The sequence below is a fragment of the Coregonus clupeaformis genome, chromosome 27 (genome assembly GCF_020615455.1).
Source record: "Coregonus clupeaformis isolate EN_2021a chromosome 27, ASM2061545v1, whole genome shotgun sequence".
NCBI classification, from domain to species: domain Eukaryota; kingdom Metazoa; phylum Chordata; class Actinopteri; order Salmoniformes; family Salmonidae; genus Coregonus; species Coregonus clupeaformis.
In genome coordinates, this window is record NC_059218.1 from 37,127,295 (window position 1) to 37,146,126 (window position 18,832).

An 18,832-nucleotide genomic window follows, 5' to 3' on the forward strand; every position below is an offset into this window, starting at 1 on the left:
TTGTGGGTTCGATTCCCATGGGGGGCCAGTATGAAAAAAATAATATATATATATATTTAAAAAAGTATGTATGCACTCACTAAACTGTAAGTCGCTCTGCTAAATGACTAAAATGTAAATGTAGTTACAATTGTAACATGGCTCGTATAGCAAGGATCTACACTATATAACATTTAGCAGACGCTTTTAACCAAAGCCACTTTTAGTCATGTGTGCATAGATTTTACGTATGGGTGGCCCCAGCGGGAATGAAACCCACGACCTTTGGCGTTGCAATCGCCATGCTCTACCGACTGAGCCCTACAGGACACATATTTAGAAGAGGAATGATTAAGTTCTTTAACATTATACACACTTCAGAGTGTAGGCTTCTGGTCTACTAAGCCTACAAATTGAATTTTTAAAAGATGGTCACATATGGATCATTAGCAAAAAATTTTTTTTTTTTTTTTGATGAAACATTGAATTTGGCCTTACTGCTATTAGCCCATAGAAACGCATTGAATAACACATTCATACAAAAGTTATGGATGGCACAGAACTAATTTCGCTTTGCTTTATCTTGGCCAGGTCGCAGTTGTAAATGAGAACTTGTTCTCAACTGGCTTACCTGGTTAAATAAAGGTTAAATTTAAAAAATCATTTGGAAGTCATCTGACCACTGAGGCTTAGTGAAGATCCTGAGGCCACGCATTTCTGGGAAACGTCATAAGCCTATGTACAATGTAACAATGTAGACCAGGAGGAAGGAGGGTGAATATTTTCACCATTCCAACCCGAATATTTACACGTATAAACCCCGCCCGACATTTGACGCCTAGGCTACTCCACGCCCATTGTGTAGCAGAGATAGGGAAACAAAGCCAGCTGGTCTGCGCGTGCTCTGAGGTGGTTCGCCCTTTCAGTTTTGAGCGAATGCTGCAATCTATCCACGGTTTCTGGTTAGGGTAGGTTTTAATAGTCACAGTGGGTACAGCATCAATTTAGAACATGTCTCCGGTGTTTTATTATCGTGCATGTAAACTTATTTTGACTGTAGGCTCTCTTTTTTGTTTTTTTGTCCTACGTAATTTTGTTGCCCTTTTCTTGTTTTAACTTTAAATGTCAACCATTCACTTTTACGCAATGTTCGTCTGACAGTTTTTGCAAGGATGATGATGGCCTAACATATAGGTGGAATTTGTCTGTATTTGACTCCAGGAAAACAACAAATGCTGTGCCTCTTTCCCGCCACGCCGACCAAAACCTACAAACTGTAGAGTAAAGATGGAGGACCTTAGTCAGACGCTGGAGCTGAGCGAAGAAGAAGAAGAAGAAGAAGAAGAAGAAGAAGTGGATCATGGAGATTTTACTTCCGTATTCCAAAGTAAGTGCCGATTAGGTTAGGTATTGTGTGTAATGGTGACATCCAGGATGATTCCTTCCTTGTCCTGTATTGATTAACTGATATAATCTGAACATTCTATCTAGACTATTCTGGAGTTCTGAAGGAAGAAGAGGAAATGTCGGAGTCTCCTCTGCCTGGTAAGTTTTAAAATTATCATTTAGGTGTAATGCAGTGTGAGATTTATTATTTTTTATAATTGATGGGATGACTAACTTAGAAAGAATGCATTCTGGACTGTGCTAATGTAGGTTGTGACACCTGGCAAGCTGTGATTGATGTGAAGAGCTGTTTTAGGGGGTAAAATTAGATAAGGATTTTGTCTCCAGATACTGGAATATACTGGTTCTTTGTGATCTGTGAACCTTCCTTGGACGTAGGAATGGTGTCTAAGGGAGCTGGCTCTTCTCACTATGACAGGTTGTTATGATATGGACATATGCCTGGCAACAGGGGTGCATCAACGGATTGGCTGAGTAAGTCTAAACCACGCTCAAGTCTCCTCTGATTGGCCAGCAGAGAGGTGGGAAACTCTCTCTGTCAGAGTATTTGAGCAAGATCCTAGAACAATGGATTAGTTCTCTGGAGTGCCCTGCGAGGTATTTCAAAGAGCCCGTATATACGAAACATCATATTTACCATTGAAGGTTTTTGCATTAATTAAAATAACTAGTATATCTTAGAAGTCGTGTTGACCTCTTTTGTTCCTAATACCAGATTTGAATTGACGCAACTTTGACAGCAGTAATACACAAATGTATCTACTGTACTGGACAGTCAGTCATATCACACATCTGCATGTGTTGCAAATCAAATGTTATTTGTCACATCACATTTCATATACCAAGATGGCGTAGCAGTGCGGTCGTGTTTTTTCTTCTTCTGTGTCCTTGTGTAAATAGCCAGTTTCTAGTTTTTTTGTCTATTTTGTATATATTTCTCAATTTTACTTTTCATTCTTTAACTAAATATACTTTCCTGCAACCCGCCTCACCTAACGTGGAAAGGATTCTATTATTTATTTATAACTTTTATCAAGATCCTTAAGTTGAAATGAGTCTAGCTGCAACCGAATGGCTACTTGCTATTAGCCACCGTTAGCCTCTTCACCATTGTCCGTGGCCTGCACTACTGTCAAATTGCGTCAATTCGAATCTGGTATAAGGAACAAAAGAGGTGAACACACGTCTTTTAAGATATACTAGTATTTTAATTAATGCAAACACTTGAATGGTAAATATGATGTTCGTATATACGGTGTCAAGTTGCGTCAATTCAAATCTGGTATTGGAACAAAAGAGGTCATTACACAGTATCCAAGTTAGTCTAGTATTTATTAATGCAAATGTTTAAATGGTAAGTATGAGAGTTCGTATACGGGCTCACTGAAAAACCACGCAGGGCAGACAGAGAACTGAGCTTTTGTTATAAGTTCTTCTTTAAATACCCTGACAGAGATAGTTTCTGCTCTCTGCTGGGCCTGTCAGGATAGAGGCTAGGCGTGGTTTAAACTTACCCAGCCTATCGCTGGCGCTCAGGCTGGTCCCAGTCCCTTGGCGCTCCACTGTTGTCAGGCGTTAGTTGTTTTCTGCAGCTTGTCTCAATAGTCAGCACCCATAGACACAGTTTCCTGTTCCTGAGATTTCAGTACTTTCCCACTCTAACTGTGCTCTATGTACACATGTCCTTGGACAGTTCAACAAAGAGGCAGTGTTTGTGTGAGTGAGTCACAAGCCTTATCTCACCCTACCCCCCTAACAGTTCCTCACATTAATCACAGCTTGTTATGTTAAACAATCTATATCAGTACAGCACAAAACTATTATGTTTAATCATTAATGTATTCTTTCTAAGCTAGGCATCACATCTAGTTATAAGAAAATAGATCTCCACAATCCCCCTTTTGACACCCACTAGGGTGTCACTCATTAAAATACAATACAAACAAAAAAGAATCACACTTTTGTTAATAGGCAATAATGATAATAAAAAGGCCTTCAGTCCTTCCATCTACACCTAACTTGTACTAGCTTGGCTACCAGCCACCCAGGAACTTCAAACCTTATTATAATAATAATAATATGCCATTTAGCAGACGCTTTTATCCAAAGCGACTTACAGTCATGCGTGCATACATTTTTGTGTATGGGTGGTCCCGGGGATCGAACCCACTACCTTGGCGTTACAAGCGCCGTGCTCTACCAGCTGAGCTACAGAGGACCACATAAGGAAAGACAAACACAATAGTTAAAATGGATTTATAAAACATAAACAGGGAATTTTGATTCCCCCTTTAGACACCCACTAGGGTGTCACTCCACCACCTCACCAATAGCAAACCAAGGGTCATCCTCAGTCAGCTTCATCTCAGTGTCTGCATCTCCTTCTTGAGCCCCTAGGAGGGGCATCATACCAGCCGTATGCACGACATCTGTAACAGACTTTCTCAAGCAAGGAATTACACAGGCAGCACAGCACATTAATATTAGAAACACAACTACTAGGGTCAGAAATCCAGTAACCACCAGTGCAGCATACTTACCAAACCACTCCCCCAACCAGGAGAACAGTCCGTTTCCCTCCATTCCAGCCATGCTCTTCATTTCAGCTGATAGTTTATCTAAACCAACTAGGGCTTTAGAGAGACTCCCGTCAGGACTGGTATTGTTAGGGATAAACGTACAACAATGGCTTACCATTCTATAGACACCACCCCTTTCTGCCTGATCTAGAGCCAACCTCTTTTTACTAAGTCATAAGAGTGAGATGGCGGATAATTGTTCAAAGATCCCTTTTGTTGCATCCCTAGTCTAGCCAATAAATCGTTGTTGGTCGTAATAGATATAATTAATCCAATCCACAATTTTGTTTGTCACCCATCAAAAGAACGTGGTAGTAAACCCTTCCCCTAATTGTTTCATAGCTCGGTATCCATCCGGTACCCCCCATGGTATCGCATCCATCTAAATAGGGCTATTCTCGTTCTTGTTAAAACTCCTCCTACATCCGTTTAATCCTTGGTTCCTGGTGACTAATTCTAACTAGCTGAACCAATAGAACCAGGGCGCACGTATCTAGCCACCCTTTTGGAATTCTCTGCCTTACACTGCCTTTACTGGCACACGCCCACCACACATCGGTTACAGGGGCTGTAAGGTTAATTCTCTCCTGTGCTTCCGAACTTAAGTCCGTCACATTACTACTATCTCCAATTGATAATTGGTGATGTCTTTGTTTCTCTTTACCCCCACCATCTGGATGTTCAGTCCCCCTCGGTCTCATATCCCCATCCCCAAGTGTTTTTAAACACCTGAGTCTAGGAACAATCCGCCGTGAGGGCCGAACACGAATATAATAGGATTTTATAATCCCAAGTTGCTTATTGACATGTACCGCACCCGTTGGCTACGTCCCTAACCCTTATTTTGAATCTGACAGTCTGCCCTTCTCTGACTCCCATTTTGTAGGCCACTCGTCCTTGACAGTCAGTATGTCGGGTCGCTTCTCTTCTGTTTTACTTCTTAACAATGGTAAGGGCATAGCACAATTGGTGGTGGATCTTGACATATCAAGACCATTGCCGAGACTATGATGCAACTCAAGTTATCCATATTCCCAAAAACCGCCAACCCTCTCCTGTCCTCAGTCTTTCTGCTTGGTACTACCCCATACTCACACCCTGAGAACACACTACAGTGATGATAGGTCGGGGTAGGAGATCTTCGTTAACAGAGGTGATCCCCAGACCCTATTGGTCAAGTTCTTCTCTCTAACTCTGCATGTGTTCTTACCTTTTTGCAGTGGGTAACGTGGACCCAGGTTGCTCTTTCTGCTATTCTAATGGCAAAGGCAGTGACCAATATAACCTGATAGGGCCCTTCCCAACAGGCCTGCTTCCAGTTTTTATTCTTTAGGGACTGGATGCTCACCAGTCACCTGGTTAGATAGTGGGTCACCTTCTCCTTTAGTTCACCTGTGGGGCACAAAACCTCTGACATACGGGTGTGGTTAATAAACTATCTTCACACATGTTCAGCTCTCAATTTCTATTTCTGACTGCATTCTCTTTATAGACTGTATCTAAAAAAAATTTTTTTTAAAGTATTTTGTCCTCTCCTTCGTATATATTTATTATTTAATCCTACCATCTCCTACCATCCCCCTTTTGACACATGTTTTGCCCATGGGTCAATATTACCACCTACCTAAACAATCACTTAGGTAATATTGGTAATTTATCATCCAATTGCCATCCCTTATTTATTATTATTAGACTGTCCCTTGCTTCTTTATTGCTCCTCCCACTTCCTTTGTCTTTTATGGCGGCTAAATTCGACTTTCATTCAGTTCAGAATCAATAGTAATCCAATCAATCAATCCCCTAGGAAAATCTGTCTCCCCTTCTATTGTTCCTGTTGAAGTGCTATGTCAATAGTAGCCAATTCAAACACCTCACAATTTGGATCAAAGGGTTCTACTCTTTCTCCCTCAAGGACTAGTCATGCCTTATCTTCCTCACGCTCAAAGCTGGGAAATAGACATCTGTTAGGCTTCTCTCTCTTTTCTTTCTTTCCTCCTCCCCTGGGTCTGCTTTGAAAATAGTTATGGCCTGTCTTACCACAGTATCTGCATGGGGCCTCACACTCTCTGGCGAAATGCCCTCCTTTGTTACAGTTGAAGCATCGACCTCCCCTGCTGTAGTCTTCACTTTTCCCTGCCTTTACCCGCTATTTCCCCAAGAGTGGCCATTAGGTACTCTGCTCCTTTCTGCTCTGTCTTGGCTCTGTCCTGTCTGTTATTCTGCTCATGATGGATTGCATGTCTCTCTGAGGCTACACAATTCAGTTATTTTCCCAACATACTCTCCGTGATCGGCCCATGGCAAAAGTGTCCTCTGGGCACCCCCTGAAACCCATTGCCCTCTAATGGCAGCCCAAACCTTACTATTCCTGTTTTGGGGTGGGTCATTCCTTCTACCGCTCTGGGTACGTCCTCTGTGTTCATGGCCTGTCTGCTAAATGGCATATTATTATTACTGTATACATCTAAGGTTGCTGGGGCCCCTTTCATTCCCCGCCAATAGATTAGGTAAGGCTATCAGTGGGTACTGGCCCCCTACTACTCTCTCTCGCTCTCTCACTGCTTCTTCATGCTCTTCTCCCATATCTATATAGTGCCCTCTAGGAAGGGAGTTTGCTCTACTTCCTTGTTTCCTTTCCTTGCTCAAGTCTCGTATGGTTCTCTCCATTTCCTTCAGCTGTTTCGCGCCTCTTCTTACTTCCTCTTCCAATATTTTCACTTCCTTATTTCTTTCTTCTCTCTCTCTGTCCTCCCTTTACTGATTCTTCAGTTCTGTTTGGGTCAAACCCCCATCAAGCATCAGGCTTCCCCTGTCGCCGTCAGGCTCATACGACTTTCTTCTTCCTGTAATCTGGACATGTTCTCAACCCCGTCTCGTATAGCTCTTGCTGCTTCTAGCAGTGCCCCTACCTCCTGTCTCCGATCGCCCAGATCGCAAGCTCTCACCCATTTTTCTCCTTCTTCCTCTTCTGGTCGCTTATGATATTTGACTTTCCCCACAATATCCAGTGTTGGAGCCATTAGCTTTGGTGCCTCGTATGGGGGTGGAGACGTAGGCAGTTCTGGGTATAATCTTGGTGGCGGTTCCCTAGGAAACCTGGATCCTTCCTCCTTGTCCTGCTTCTCCTTATTGTTCTGTTTTTCTTCCCACATTTTCTTAAGTTTTCCCAACATTGCCAGTCCTATTCTTTCCTTCAGCCTTGCTTTTTCCATTGCTTCCTTGATTTTACCCCTTCTGGGTTCTCCTTCTTTCTTCCATTCCCCCTCTGTTTTCTGGGTTTTCCGCTTCAACGTTTCCAGTATTCTCCCTGGTTCGCCTCCTTCAGGCACTCCATCGGGGGATAGTATACAACCATCTTCTATCCATGCCTTATAGAGTTTCTCTCCTCGCCTGCTCCATTCCTTCCCGTCCTTTCCTCCATTAGTTTCAAGTGTGGATTTTAGAACCTTCAATATTCTTTCCGCTTCTCCACTGGTAGTCATGTTTTTCGTTTTAATTTGTAATATTCGTCCGTTATTTAATTATTTAAAGTACGTCTATCTATTTATTTAAATCAAATTATTCCCACCTAATTAGTTAAAGTCGGTGCATATTTATATTTCAACGATAAACCAAATTATTTCAGTCTAATTATTTAAAACCAGTATTATGCTATGTCAAACATCAAACGTTAAATTAAATAATAAACCAAATTGCTTCAACTTAATTATTTAACCAGTATTATGCTATGTCAAACATCAAACGTTACAGTTCAGTTATATCAGTTCAAACGTTTCAGTTTAGTCATACTCGTTATTCATTATTTTTACCTTTTTTATATTCCCAATTTACTATTACTCCTTCCAACCTCGCCTCCCCCTATCTACAAAATACTCAGCCGAACCTAGCCGTACCCTCGTAGTTACGGACCTCGCCGGTCGCTACTATTTTATCTAAAATTTCCCGAACCTAGCCGTACCCTCGTAGTTACGGACCTCGCCGGTAGAACAATACTCTATGGTACCATGGTTTAACATCACATTCACCACAGGTTTGCATGTCACAATATGGTGCTTATCTACTCATAATAATTTGTATAATAATTCATAATTTAGTTCACTTACGTCAAACAGGTGTTTCACAAAATTAATTTGGATAAAGCCAATGTGCAGAACTTTAGTTATATAACAATAGGTGTCTGCTTACCTGTTTTTAGTTGTCCGGACTCTTTGTGAAACACACCGTCCAACGACAGCGATGTCCAATCGGCCGGACAATTCCCAGCAAAGTCCCTCTACCAGATCACGTCGGGGTCACCAATTGTCAAATTGCGTCAATTCAAATCTGGTATTGGAACAAAAGAGGTGAACACACGTCTTTTAAGATATACTAGTATTTTAATTAATGCAAACACTTGAATGGTAAATATGATGTTCGTATATACGGGCCCACTGAAAAACCACGCAGGGCAGACAGAGAACTGAGCTATTGTTATAAGTTCTTCTTTAAATACTCTGACAGAGATAGTTCCCGCTCCCTGCTGGGCCTGTCAGAATAGAGGCTGGGTGTGGTTTAAACTTACCCAACCTATCGTTGGCGCTCAGGCTGGTCCCAGTCCCTTGGCGCTTCACTGTTGCCGGGCATTAGTTGTTATCTTTACAACTTGTCTCGAGTCAGCAACCTCAGACATAGTTTGTTGTTCTTCATTGTAGCAGTACACATGTCCTTGAGCAGTTTAACAAAGAGGCAGTGTGTGTGTGTGTGTGTGTGAGTCACAAGTCTGTCTCAGCCTACCCCCTAACAGTTCCTCACATTAATCACAGCTTGTTATGTTAAAAAATCTATATCAGTACAGCACAAACCTATTATGTTTAATCATTAATGTATTCTTTCTAAGCTAGGCATCACATCTAGTTATAAGAAAATAGATCCCCACACTACCCACCAGCCAGCTCTAGTTCTAGCCTGGACAATTCGTCGGCCAGTCTGCACAGCGTGCTATCGACCCAGAGCATATCGGATTTTCTGCCGGAATCACTGGACCCTAGCGCCGGATCATCCCAACCAGCTAGCTGCAACCTGTTGTTGGCTAATTACCATTGACCCTTAGCAAGCACCAGTTAGCCTTGAGCTAGCCTCGAGCCAGGACCTTATGATCACTCAGCTGCACAGCTGATGCCTGCTGGACTGTTCCTATACACGGTACCCTGTCCTGTTTATTCTGTTTAGCCTCAGCCCAAACTTTATCGCCATTACCAGTTGTTGTCTTAGCTCTCTCTAATAACCTGTGATTGCTTTATGCCTCTCTCCCATGTCAATATGCCTTGCCTATTGCTGTTCCAGTTAGTTCTTATTATACAGTTTCATTGTAGAACCCCAAGTCCCTCTCAAACTGCCTCAAATAGTTCCTTTGTTCCACCCCCATACACGCGGAGACCGGCTCAATCGGTGCCTCCAGTGATGCTCTCTCTTTCATTGTTACCCAACGCTTAGGTTTACCTCAACTGTACTAATATCCTTCCATATCCTTTTCTGTACATAATGCCCTGAATCTTTTCTACAACGCCCGGAAATCTGCCCCCTTTATTCTCTGTACCCAACGCACTAGAAGACCAGTTCTTAAAGCCTTTAGCCGTATCCTTATTCTAGTCTCTCACTGTTGCCGTTTGCTACAGACCCCCCTCAGCCCCCAGCTGTGCCCTGGACACCATATGTGAATTGATTGCCCCCCATTTATCCTCAGAGTTCGTACTGCTTGGTGACCTAAATTGGGATATGCTTAACACCCCGGCCATCCTACAATCCAAACTAGATGCCCTCAATCTCACACAAATTATCAACGAACCTACCAGGTACAACCATAAATCCGTAAACATGGGTACCCTCATAGATATCATCCTGACTAACTTACCCTCTAAATACACTTCCGCTGTCTTCAACCAGGATCTCAGCGATCACTGCCTTATTGCCTGCGTCCGTAACGGGTCCGCGGTCAAACGACCACCCCTCATCACTGTCAAACGCTCCCTAAAACACTTTAGCGAGCAGGCCTTCCTAATTGACCTAGCCCAGGTATCCTAGATGGATATAGATCACATTCCGTCAGTAGAGGATGCCTGGTTGTTCTTTAAAAGTAATTTCCTCTGAATCTTAAATAAACATGCCCCATTCAAAAAATACAGAACTAAGAACAGATATAGCCCCTGGTTCTCCTCAGACTTGACTGCCCTTGACCAGCACAAAAACATCCTGTGGCGTACTGCATTAGCATCAAATAGCCCCTGCGATATGCAACTTTTCAGGGAAGTTAGGAACCAATATACACAAGCAGTTAGGAAAGCAAAAGCTAACTTTTTCAAACAGAAATTTGCATCCTGTAGCACTAACTCCAAAAAAGTTTTGGGACACTGTAAAGTCCATGGAGAATAAGAGCACTTCCTCCCAGCTGCCCACTGCACTGAGGCTAGGAAACACTATCACCACCGATAAATCTACAATAATCGAGAATTTCATCAAGCATTTTGCTACGACTGGCCATGCTTTCCACCTGGCTACCACTACCCCGGCCACCAGCTCTGCACCCTCCGCTGCAACTTGCCCATGCCCCCCCTGCTTCTCCTTCACACAAATTCAGACAGCTGATGTTCTGAAAGAGCTGCAAAATCTGGACCCCTACAAATAATCTGGGCTAGACAATCTGGACCCTTTCTTTCTAAAACTAGCAGCCAAAATTGTCGCAACCCCTATTACTAGCCTGTTCAACCTCTCTTTCGTAACGTCTGAGATCTCCAGAGATTGGAAAGCTGCCGCGGTCATCCCCCTCTTCAAAGGGGGTGACACTCTAGATCCAAACTGTTACAGACCTATATCCATCCTGCCCTGCCTTTCGAACGTTTTTGAAGGCTAAGTTAACAAACAGATCACCGACCATTTCGAATCCCACCGTACCTTCTCCGCTATGCAATCCGGTTTCCGAGCTGGTCATGGGTGCACTTCAGCCACGCTCAAGGTCCTAAACGATATTATAACCGCGATCGATAATAGACAGTACTGTGCAGCCGTCTTCATCGACCTGGCCAAGGCTTTCGACTCTGTCAACCACCGCATTCTTATTGGCAGACTAAATAGCCTTGGTTTCTCAAATGACTGCCTCGCCTGGTTCACCAACTACTTCTCTGATAGAGTTCAATGTGTCAAATCGGAGGGCCTGTTGTCTGGACCTATGGCAGTCTCTATGGGGGTGCCACAGGGTTCAATTCTTGGGCCGACTCTTTTCTCTGTGTATATCAATGATGTCGCTCTTGCTGCTGGTGACTCTCAGATCCACCTCTATGCAGACGACATTATTTTGTATACATCTGGCCCTTCATTGGACACTGTTAACAAACCTCCAAACGAGCTTCAATGCCATACAACACTCCTTCAGTAGCCTCCAACTGCTCGTAAACACTAGTAAAACTAAATGCATGCTCTTCAATCGAACGCTGCTGGCACCCGCCCACCCGACTAGAATCACTACACTCGACGGGTCTGACCTAGAGTATGTGGACAACTACAAATACCTAGGTGTCTGGTTAGACTGTAAACTCTCCAGACTCACATTAAGAATCTCCAATCCAAAGTTAAATCTAGAATCGGCTTCCTATTTCGCAACAAAGCCTCCTTCACTCATGCTGCCAAACATGCCATCGTAAAACTGACTATCCTACCGATCCTTGACTTCGGCGATGTCATTTACAAAATAGCCTCCAACACTCTACTCAGCAAATTGGATGTAGTCTATCACAGTGCCATCCGTTTTGTCTCCAAAGCCCCATACACTACCCACCACTGTGACCTGTACGCTCTTGTTGGCTGGTCCTCACTACATGTTCGTCGCCAAACCCACTGGCTCCAGGCCATCTATAAATCACTGCTAGGCAAATCCCCGCCTTATCTTAGCTCATTGGTCACCATAGCAACACCCACCCGTAGTATGCGCTCCAGCAGGTATATCTCACTGGTCATCCCCAAAGCCAACACCTCCTTTGGCCGCCATTCCTTCCAGTTCTCTGCTGCCAATGACTGGAACGAATTGCAAAAATCTCTGAAGCTGGAGACTCTTATCTCCCTCACTAACTTTAAACATCAGTTATCAGAGCACCTTACCAATCACTGCACCTGTACACAGCCCATCTGAAATTTGCCCACCCAACTACCTCATCCCTATATTGTTATTTATTTTGCTCATTTGCACCCCAGTATCTCTATTTGCACATCATCTCTTGCACATCTATCATTCCAGTGTAAATACTAATTGTAATTATTTTGCACTATAGCCTATTTATTGCCTTACCTCCATAACTTGCTACATTTGCACACACTGTATATATATTTTTTCTGTTGTATTTTTGACTTTGTTTTGTTTTACCCCATATGTAACTCTGTGGTGTTGTTTTTATCGCACTGCTTTGCTTTATCTTGGCCAGGTCACAGTTGTAAATGAGAACTTGTTCTCAACTGGCTTACCTGGTTAAATAAAGGTAAAATAAAATAAAAATTTGATTGGTCACATCACATATTTAGCAGGTGTTATTGCGGGTGTAGCGAAATGCTTGGTAACAAAATAGGTGTGGACTAACGGAAATGCTTACTTATGGGTAATTTTCTAACAATGCAGAGTTAAAGATTAAGAAAAAAAATATATATATATATATATTCTTTTTTTAAAGTGACACAAATAATAAATACACAGTGAATACGAATAACGAGTAAAAATAACATGGTTATATACAGGGAGTACCTAGTCGATACCCATATGCAGGGGTACGAGGTAATTGAGGTAAATATGTACATGTAGTAGGGTTAAAGTAAACAGTAGCAGCAGCTGTATGTGGTGAGTGTGAATGACGTCGGTTTGCATGTGTGCACCTATTGTGTGTGTGTGTGTGGGCCAATGTAGTGCAGTGGATAATAATGTCCGGAACGGAGCAGATGGAATGGCATCAAACACCTGGAAACCATGTGTTTGACGTATTTGATACCGTTCCACTTATTCCGCTCCAGTCATTACCACGAGCCCGTTCTTCCCAATTCAAGTGCCATTAACCTCCTGTGATGGTGTGTGTGTGTGTGTGTGTGTGTGTGTGTTGGGGTGTCAGTGTAAGGGTTTGTGAGTGTGTGGCTAGAGTCTAGTGGGTATGCATAGAGTTAGTGCAAAAAAGTGTGAATGCAGGTAGCCATTTGATTAACTATTTAGAAGTCTTGTTTAGCAGTTTTATGGCTTGAGGGTAGAAGCTGTTCAGGGTCCCGTTGGTTCTAGACATGGTACACTGGTACCGCCTGCCATGCGGTAGCAGAGAGAATAGTCTATGGCTAGGGTGGATGGAGTGTTTGGCAAATCTTTGGTCCTTCCTCTGACCCTGCCTGTGTCGGCTCGGCCCTAATTGATGTGCTCTCTGTTACCTGGAGTTTCATGGCAACTGGTACAGGAACACAAGGAAAGCAAAGGACAACGCCCAAGGACTAGTCAGCCCTTCCCCCTCTGAGGGGCCAAAATGTATCTCTATGTTACAGTATCCAGATGACTGACTATTGTGATAGAATAATGCCATAGTATCCATGTTTGGTATGTGATTCTGACACTTGTTCACTGAGGACAACTCTGATGCATGATCTCTGTGAACTCAACATTTTGTGACGTTTTTGTTCGATGCTGTGACACCCTGTGGAGATTGGGACTCGGTATCGTTTGATTAGTCAATGGTGGATGGTTTTGGGTTGAAAGGTTACACCTTCAGATGTTATAAATGGAATGAAAAGCCTTTGTTCTCTCTTATCCTGTATCCAGTCCATGGAGGAAGGTTGATCAATTCTCATTTCCTAGGCTTCTAGGCATTTCTTTGTTCATGCTTTGTCTTGTAAGTTAACCTTAGGAGCTATATGCCTAGAAGTATGCCTTGTAATGCTTGTAACTTAAGCTTTATGCTTTGTATGTGAATCCATTCATTGTACAATGTTAATTAAATATCTGCCTTTTGATATGGACGATTCTCAGACCAATTCTTGCTAGTCAACATCAACTCATGACCTAATGCTTGTTTGTATATTTTAATTATCTTTATAGAGTCAGATAAAAAAAAAATTTATAGGCTAATTGCTTAGTCTTATTACGAGTCACGTGATGAGTGTGTATAATATACTGTATACCACTACGTCTGCTATAGAGGATGTGTGGTGGTAGTCATTATTGTACTCTGTGGCACACTGTATACTCCCTCTTAATTAGTGTGGACCTTTTCTATATCTTCACTTAACTGAACATGCATATTGTTTGTGTTTAATCAAGCCCACATACAGTACAGTGTGCTTTCAGAAAGTATTCACACCCCTTTACTTATTTTACATTCTGTTGTGTTACAGCCTGAATTCAAAATGGATTAAATATTTTTTTTTTCTCTCACCAACATACACACACTAACCCGTTTTTAGAATTTTTAGATTAGTTTTGGAAATTAAATACAGATGTCTCATTTACATACAGTGGGGAGAACAAGTATTTGATACACTGCCGATTTTGCAGGTTTTCCTACTTACAAAGCATGTAGAAGTCTGTAATTTTTATCATAGGTACACTTCAACTGTGAGAGACGGAATCTAAAACAAAAATCCAGAAAATCACATTGTATGATTTTTAAGTAATTACTTTGCATTTTATTGCATGACATAAGTATTTGATACATCAGAAAAGCAGAACTTAATATTTGGTACAGAAACTTTTGTTTGCAATTACAGAGATCATACATTTCCTGTAGGTCTTGACCAGGTTTGCACACACTGCAGCAGGGATTTTGGCCCACTCCTCCATACAGACCTTCTCCAGATCCTTCAGGTTTCGGGGCTGTCGCTGGGCAATACAGACTTTCAGCTCCTCCAAAGATTTTCTATTGGGTTCAGGTCTGGAGACTGGCTAGGCCACTCCAGGACCTTGAGATGCTTCTTACGGAGCCACTCCTTAGTTGCCCTGGCTGTGTGTTTCGGGTCGTTGTCATGCTGGAAGACCCAGCCACGACCCATCTTCAATGCTCTTACTGAGGGATGGAGGTTGTTGGCCAAGATCTCGCGATACATGGCCCCATCCATCCTCCCCTCAATACGGTGCAGTCGTCCTGTCCCCTTTGCAGAAAAGCATCCCCAAAGAATGATGTTTCCACCGCCATGCTTCACGGTTGGGATGGTGTTCTTGGGGTTGTACTCATCCTTCTTCTTCCTCCAAAGTTTAGACCAAAAAGCTATATTTTTGTCTCATTAGACCACATGACCTTCTCCCATTCCTCCTCTGGATCATCCAGATGGTCATTGGCAAACTTCAGACGGGCCTGGACATGCGCTGGCTTGAGCAGGGGGACCTTGCGTGCGCTGCAGGATTTTAATCCATGACGGCGTAGTGTGTTACTAATGGTTTTCTTTGAGACTGTGGTCCCAGCTCTCTTCAGGTCATTGACCAGGTCCTGCCGTGTAGTTCTGGGCTGATCCCTCACCTTCCTCATGATCATTGATGCCCCACGAGGTGAGATCTTGCATGGAGCCCCAGACCGAGGGTGATTGACCGTCATCTTGAACTTCTTCCATTTTCTAATAATTGCGCCAATAGTTGTTGCCTTCTCACCAAGCTGCTTGCCTATTGTCCTGTAGCCCATCCCAGCCTTGTGCAGGTCTACAATTTTATCCCTGATGTCCTTACACAGCTCTCTGGTCTTGGCCATTGTGGAGAGGTTGGAGTCTGTTTGATTGAGTGTGTGGACAGGTGTCTTTTATACAGGTAACGAGTTCAAACAGGTGCAGTTAATACAGGTAATGAGTGGAGAACAGGAGGGCTTCTTAAAGAAAAACTAACAGGTCTGTGAGAGCCGGAATTCTTACTGGTTGGTAGGTGATCAAATACTTATGTCATGCAATAAAATGCAAATTAATTACTTAAAAATCATACAATGTGATTTTCTGGATTTTTGTTTTAGATTCCGTCTCTCACAGTTGAAGTGTACCTATGATAAAAATTACAGACCTATACATGCTTTGTAAGTAGGAAAATCGGCAGTGTATCAAATACTTGTTCTCCCCACTGTAAGTATTCACACCCCTGAGTCAATACATGTTAGAATCACAGAATACATGTTAGAATGGCAGCGATTACAGCTGTGAGTCTTTCTGGGTAAGTCTCTAAGAGCTTTCCATTTTTACATTTGCCCATTATTCTTTTCAAAATTCTTCAAGCTCTGTCAAATTGGTTGTTGATCATTGCTAGATAGCCATTTTTCAAGTCTTACCATAGTTTTGACTTATCTACTTAAATCTAACATTCAGGAACAGTCACTGTCTTCTTGGTAAGCAACTCCAGTATAGATTTGGACTTGTGTTTTAGGTTATTGTCATGCTAAAAGGGGAATTCATCTCCCAGTATCTGGTGGAAAGTAGACTGAACTAGGTTTTCCTCTAGGATGTTGCCTGTGTTTAGCTCCATTCCGTTAATTTTTTATCCTGAAAAACGAACCTATCTACCAATAGGTGCTATTCTTTGCAAGGCATTTGAAAACCTCCATGGTCTTTGGTTTAATCTGTTTGAAATGCACTGCTAGACTGAGGGACCTTACAATTATCTGTAAATCTGGGTTACAGAGATTAGGTACTCATTCAAAAATCATGTTAAACACTATTATTGCACACAGAGTGAGTAAATGCAACGTATTATGTGACTTGTTAAACAAATGTGCATTCCTGAAGTTATTTCGGCTTGCCATAACAAAGGGGTTGAATACTTATTTACTCAAGACATTTACAGCGTCTGGTTTTATTAATTTGTACAATTGTCTAAAAACATAATTCCACTTCGATATTATGGGGTATTGTTTGTAGGCCTGTGACATTTTTGTTCAATTTAATCTATTTTAAATTCAGGCTGTAACACAACAAAATGTAGAAAAATTAAAGGGTGTGAATACTTTCTGAAGGCACATGTAGTCAATGTATTAATATAACTACTGTATGTATCTCCAATGTGGATGGACTACAATCATTTTAGATGTACTGGAGGACTAGTTTCTCATATCATTTCCTCAAATATTTGATATCCAATTGTTTCAGGTATGTTGGGGGGGGTGTAGTCAAGGAACGGTGGAGGGATTTCTGATAGACTGATAGATATGGAGGTTTTATTAAGTCTCTCTGTTTAACTAAACACTCTTTGTCTTCAGCAGGAGAGAGCCCAACCGCCACCTCTGACAGCGGGAAGAGTTGTTCTGCAGCAGGGAAGCCAGACCTTAACCAGACTAAACCAGAGAAACCATATGACTGCTCCCAGTGTGGAAAACGATTCTCACAACTATCAAACCTGAAATTACATTCCACAATTCATACAGGAGAGAAGCCTCATGTCTGTGATAAGTGTGGGAAGAGTTTCTCGAGACCACAATATCTGAAAACACATAAGACAATTCATACAGGAGAGAAACCACACATATGCTCTTTGTGTGGAAAGGGATTTTCCTTAAAACACCACCTAACATCTCACAATAGAGTTCATAGTTTGAAAAAACCTTGTGGTATTTTGGAGAAACCTTGCCACAGTCAAAGCAGTGGTAAAGACTTTACGTCATCTGGAAGCATAGTAGTGAAACCCTATTATTGCATACAATGCGGAAAATGCTTCTCTAATTCTGGAAACCTGAAATTGCATGAAAGAATACATACAGGAGAGAAGCCTTACGTCTGCCTGTGTGGCAAGGGTTTCTCACATTTAGGCAACATGAAACAACACCAGCGGGTGCATACTGGAGAGAAACCTTACCAATGCTCAGAGTGTGATAAGAGTTTTTCCCACCCCCAACACCTTAAAGCTCACCAGCTTATTCACAGTGTACACTCTCCTCTGCCTCCGCCTGCTAGTGTGTGCTCTGTGTGTAGCAAAGTGTTTTCACGGGTAGATCACATGAAGGAGCATTACCAACGTTTGCACTGTTCCGAGAAACCTCACTACTGCTCAGACTGCGGGAAAAGCTTCTCTTCAACTGGAGATTTAACAAGGCACCAGAGAGTTCACACTGGAGAAAAACCTTACGAATGCCCCCAGTGTGGAAAAAAAAGTGCCTTTTCATCGGATATGAAAAAACACATGCGGGTTCACACTGGAGAGAAACCTTTCCACTGCGCCAAGTGTGGGAGGGGTTTCTCTCAGTCAGGCGGCCTAAAGCAACATCATTGCAGCACCATTTTAAAAAGGAAAATACACCAGAATGATGGACGGGCCAACTGCTTCTGACCAGAACATTGTCAGTCATTTTTTGTTTATTTACCCAACGATTCTACATGTTGAATCGGTGCAAACAGCCATCATTCGCCAGATCGGTGCAAACAGCCATCATTCGCCAGATCGGTGCAAACAGCCATCATTCGCCAGGCACCCAGCAGATGGTCACTATAACACACCATGGTGACAGTAAGTGATAAGACGACCATACGCTGCTTTAACCGTTAATAGTCACGGTGTGACTGAGCCATAAAACCTTTCAATGTTCCAGCGCTTTGACTCTGGAAAGTGAGAGTTTCATTCAAAGTAGATCGTAGGTGCAACATTTTAAAAAGGTGCATAGTGAGGGAGAAGCCTCATAGCTGCTCCAACTGTCTTGTTTTCAATGACTAAAGGTTCACCAGCTCTCTCCCTCTAAGAACAGGAGCCTTCCCTTTACGTGCAGTGTGGAGAATGTTTCTCATGGCTATGCTTTGTATGCTGCCTCAAAATGAATTTCTGGGGCAGTGTTGGAGGTTTTTATTAATCATTGGGACTGATGATGATTATAAGAAATGGTTGCTCTTCGTCAGATTATTTTCCTTATAAATGAGCTGTTCTCACTTTG

General features: G+C 42.4%; 1 protein-coding gene across 4 annotated transcripts; it reads left to right on the forward strand.

Moving 5' to 3' along the window:
* The first annotated feature begins 860 nt into the window (after positions 1-860).
* Positions 861-18,832, forward strand: LOC121541269 (zinc finger protein 239). Of its 4 annotated transcripts, XM_041850253.2 has the most exons (3): positions 868-947; positions 1,201-1,366; positions 17,174-18,832. In XM_041850253.2, the coding sequence occupies exons 2-3, from the start codon at positions 1,267-1,269 to the stop codon at positions 18,235-18,237; spliced, it is 1,164 nt and encodes a 387-aa protein (XP_041706187.2). In that variant the 5' UTR covers positions 868-947; positions 1,201-1,266; the 3' UTR covers positions 18,238-18,832. The 4 variants fall into 4 exon arrangements, with proteins under 4 accessions (XP_045064118.1, XP_041706188.2, XP_041706187.2 ...); XM_045208183.1 differs by having other exon boundaries at positions 861-1,366; XM_041850254.2 differs by having other exon boundaries at positions 861-1,366; positions 17,177-18,832.

Excerpts from the sequence above, each read along its gene's own strand:
- LOC121541269 (XM_045208183.1), top strand. The coding sequence starts at position 1,267 with ATGGAGGACCTTAGTCAGACGCTGGAGCTGAGCGAAGAAGAAGAAGAA. Across the intron at positions 1,367-17,173 it reads TTTTACTTCCGTATTCCAAA|CAGGAGAGAGCCCAACCGCC; the intron begins GTAAGTGCCGAT and ends CTTTGTCTTCAG.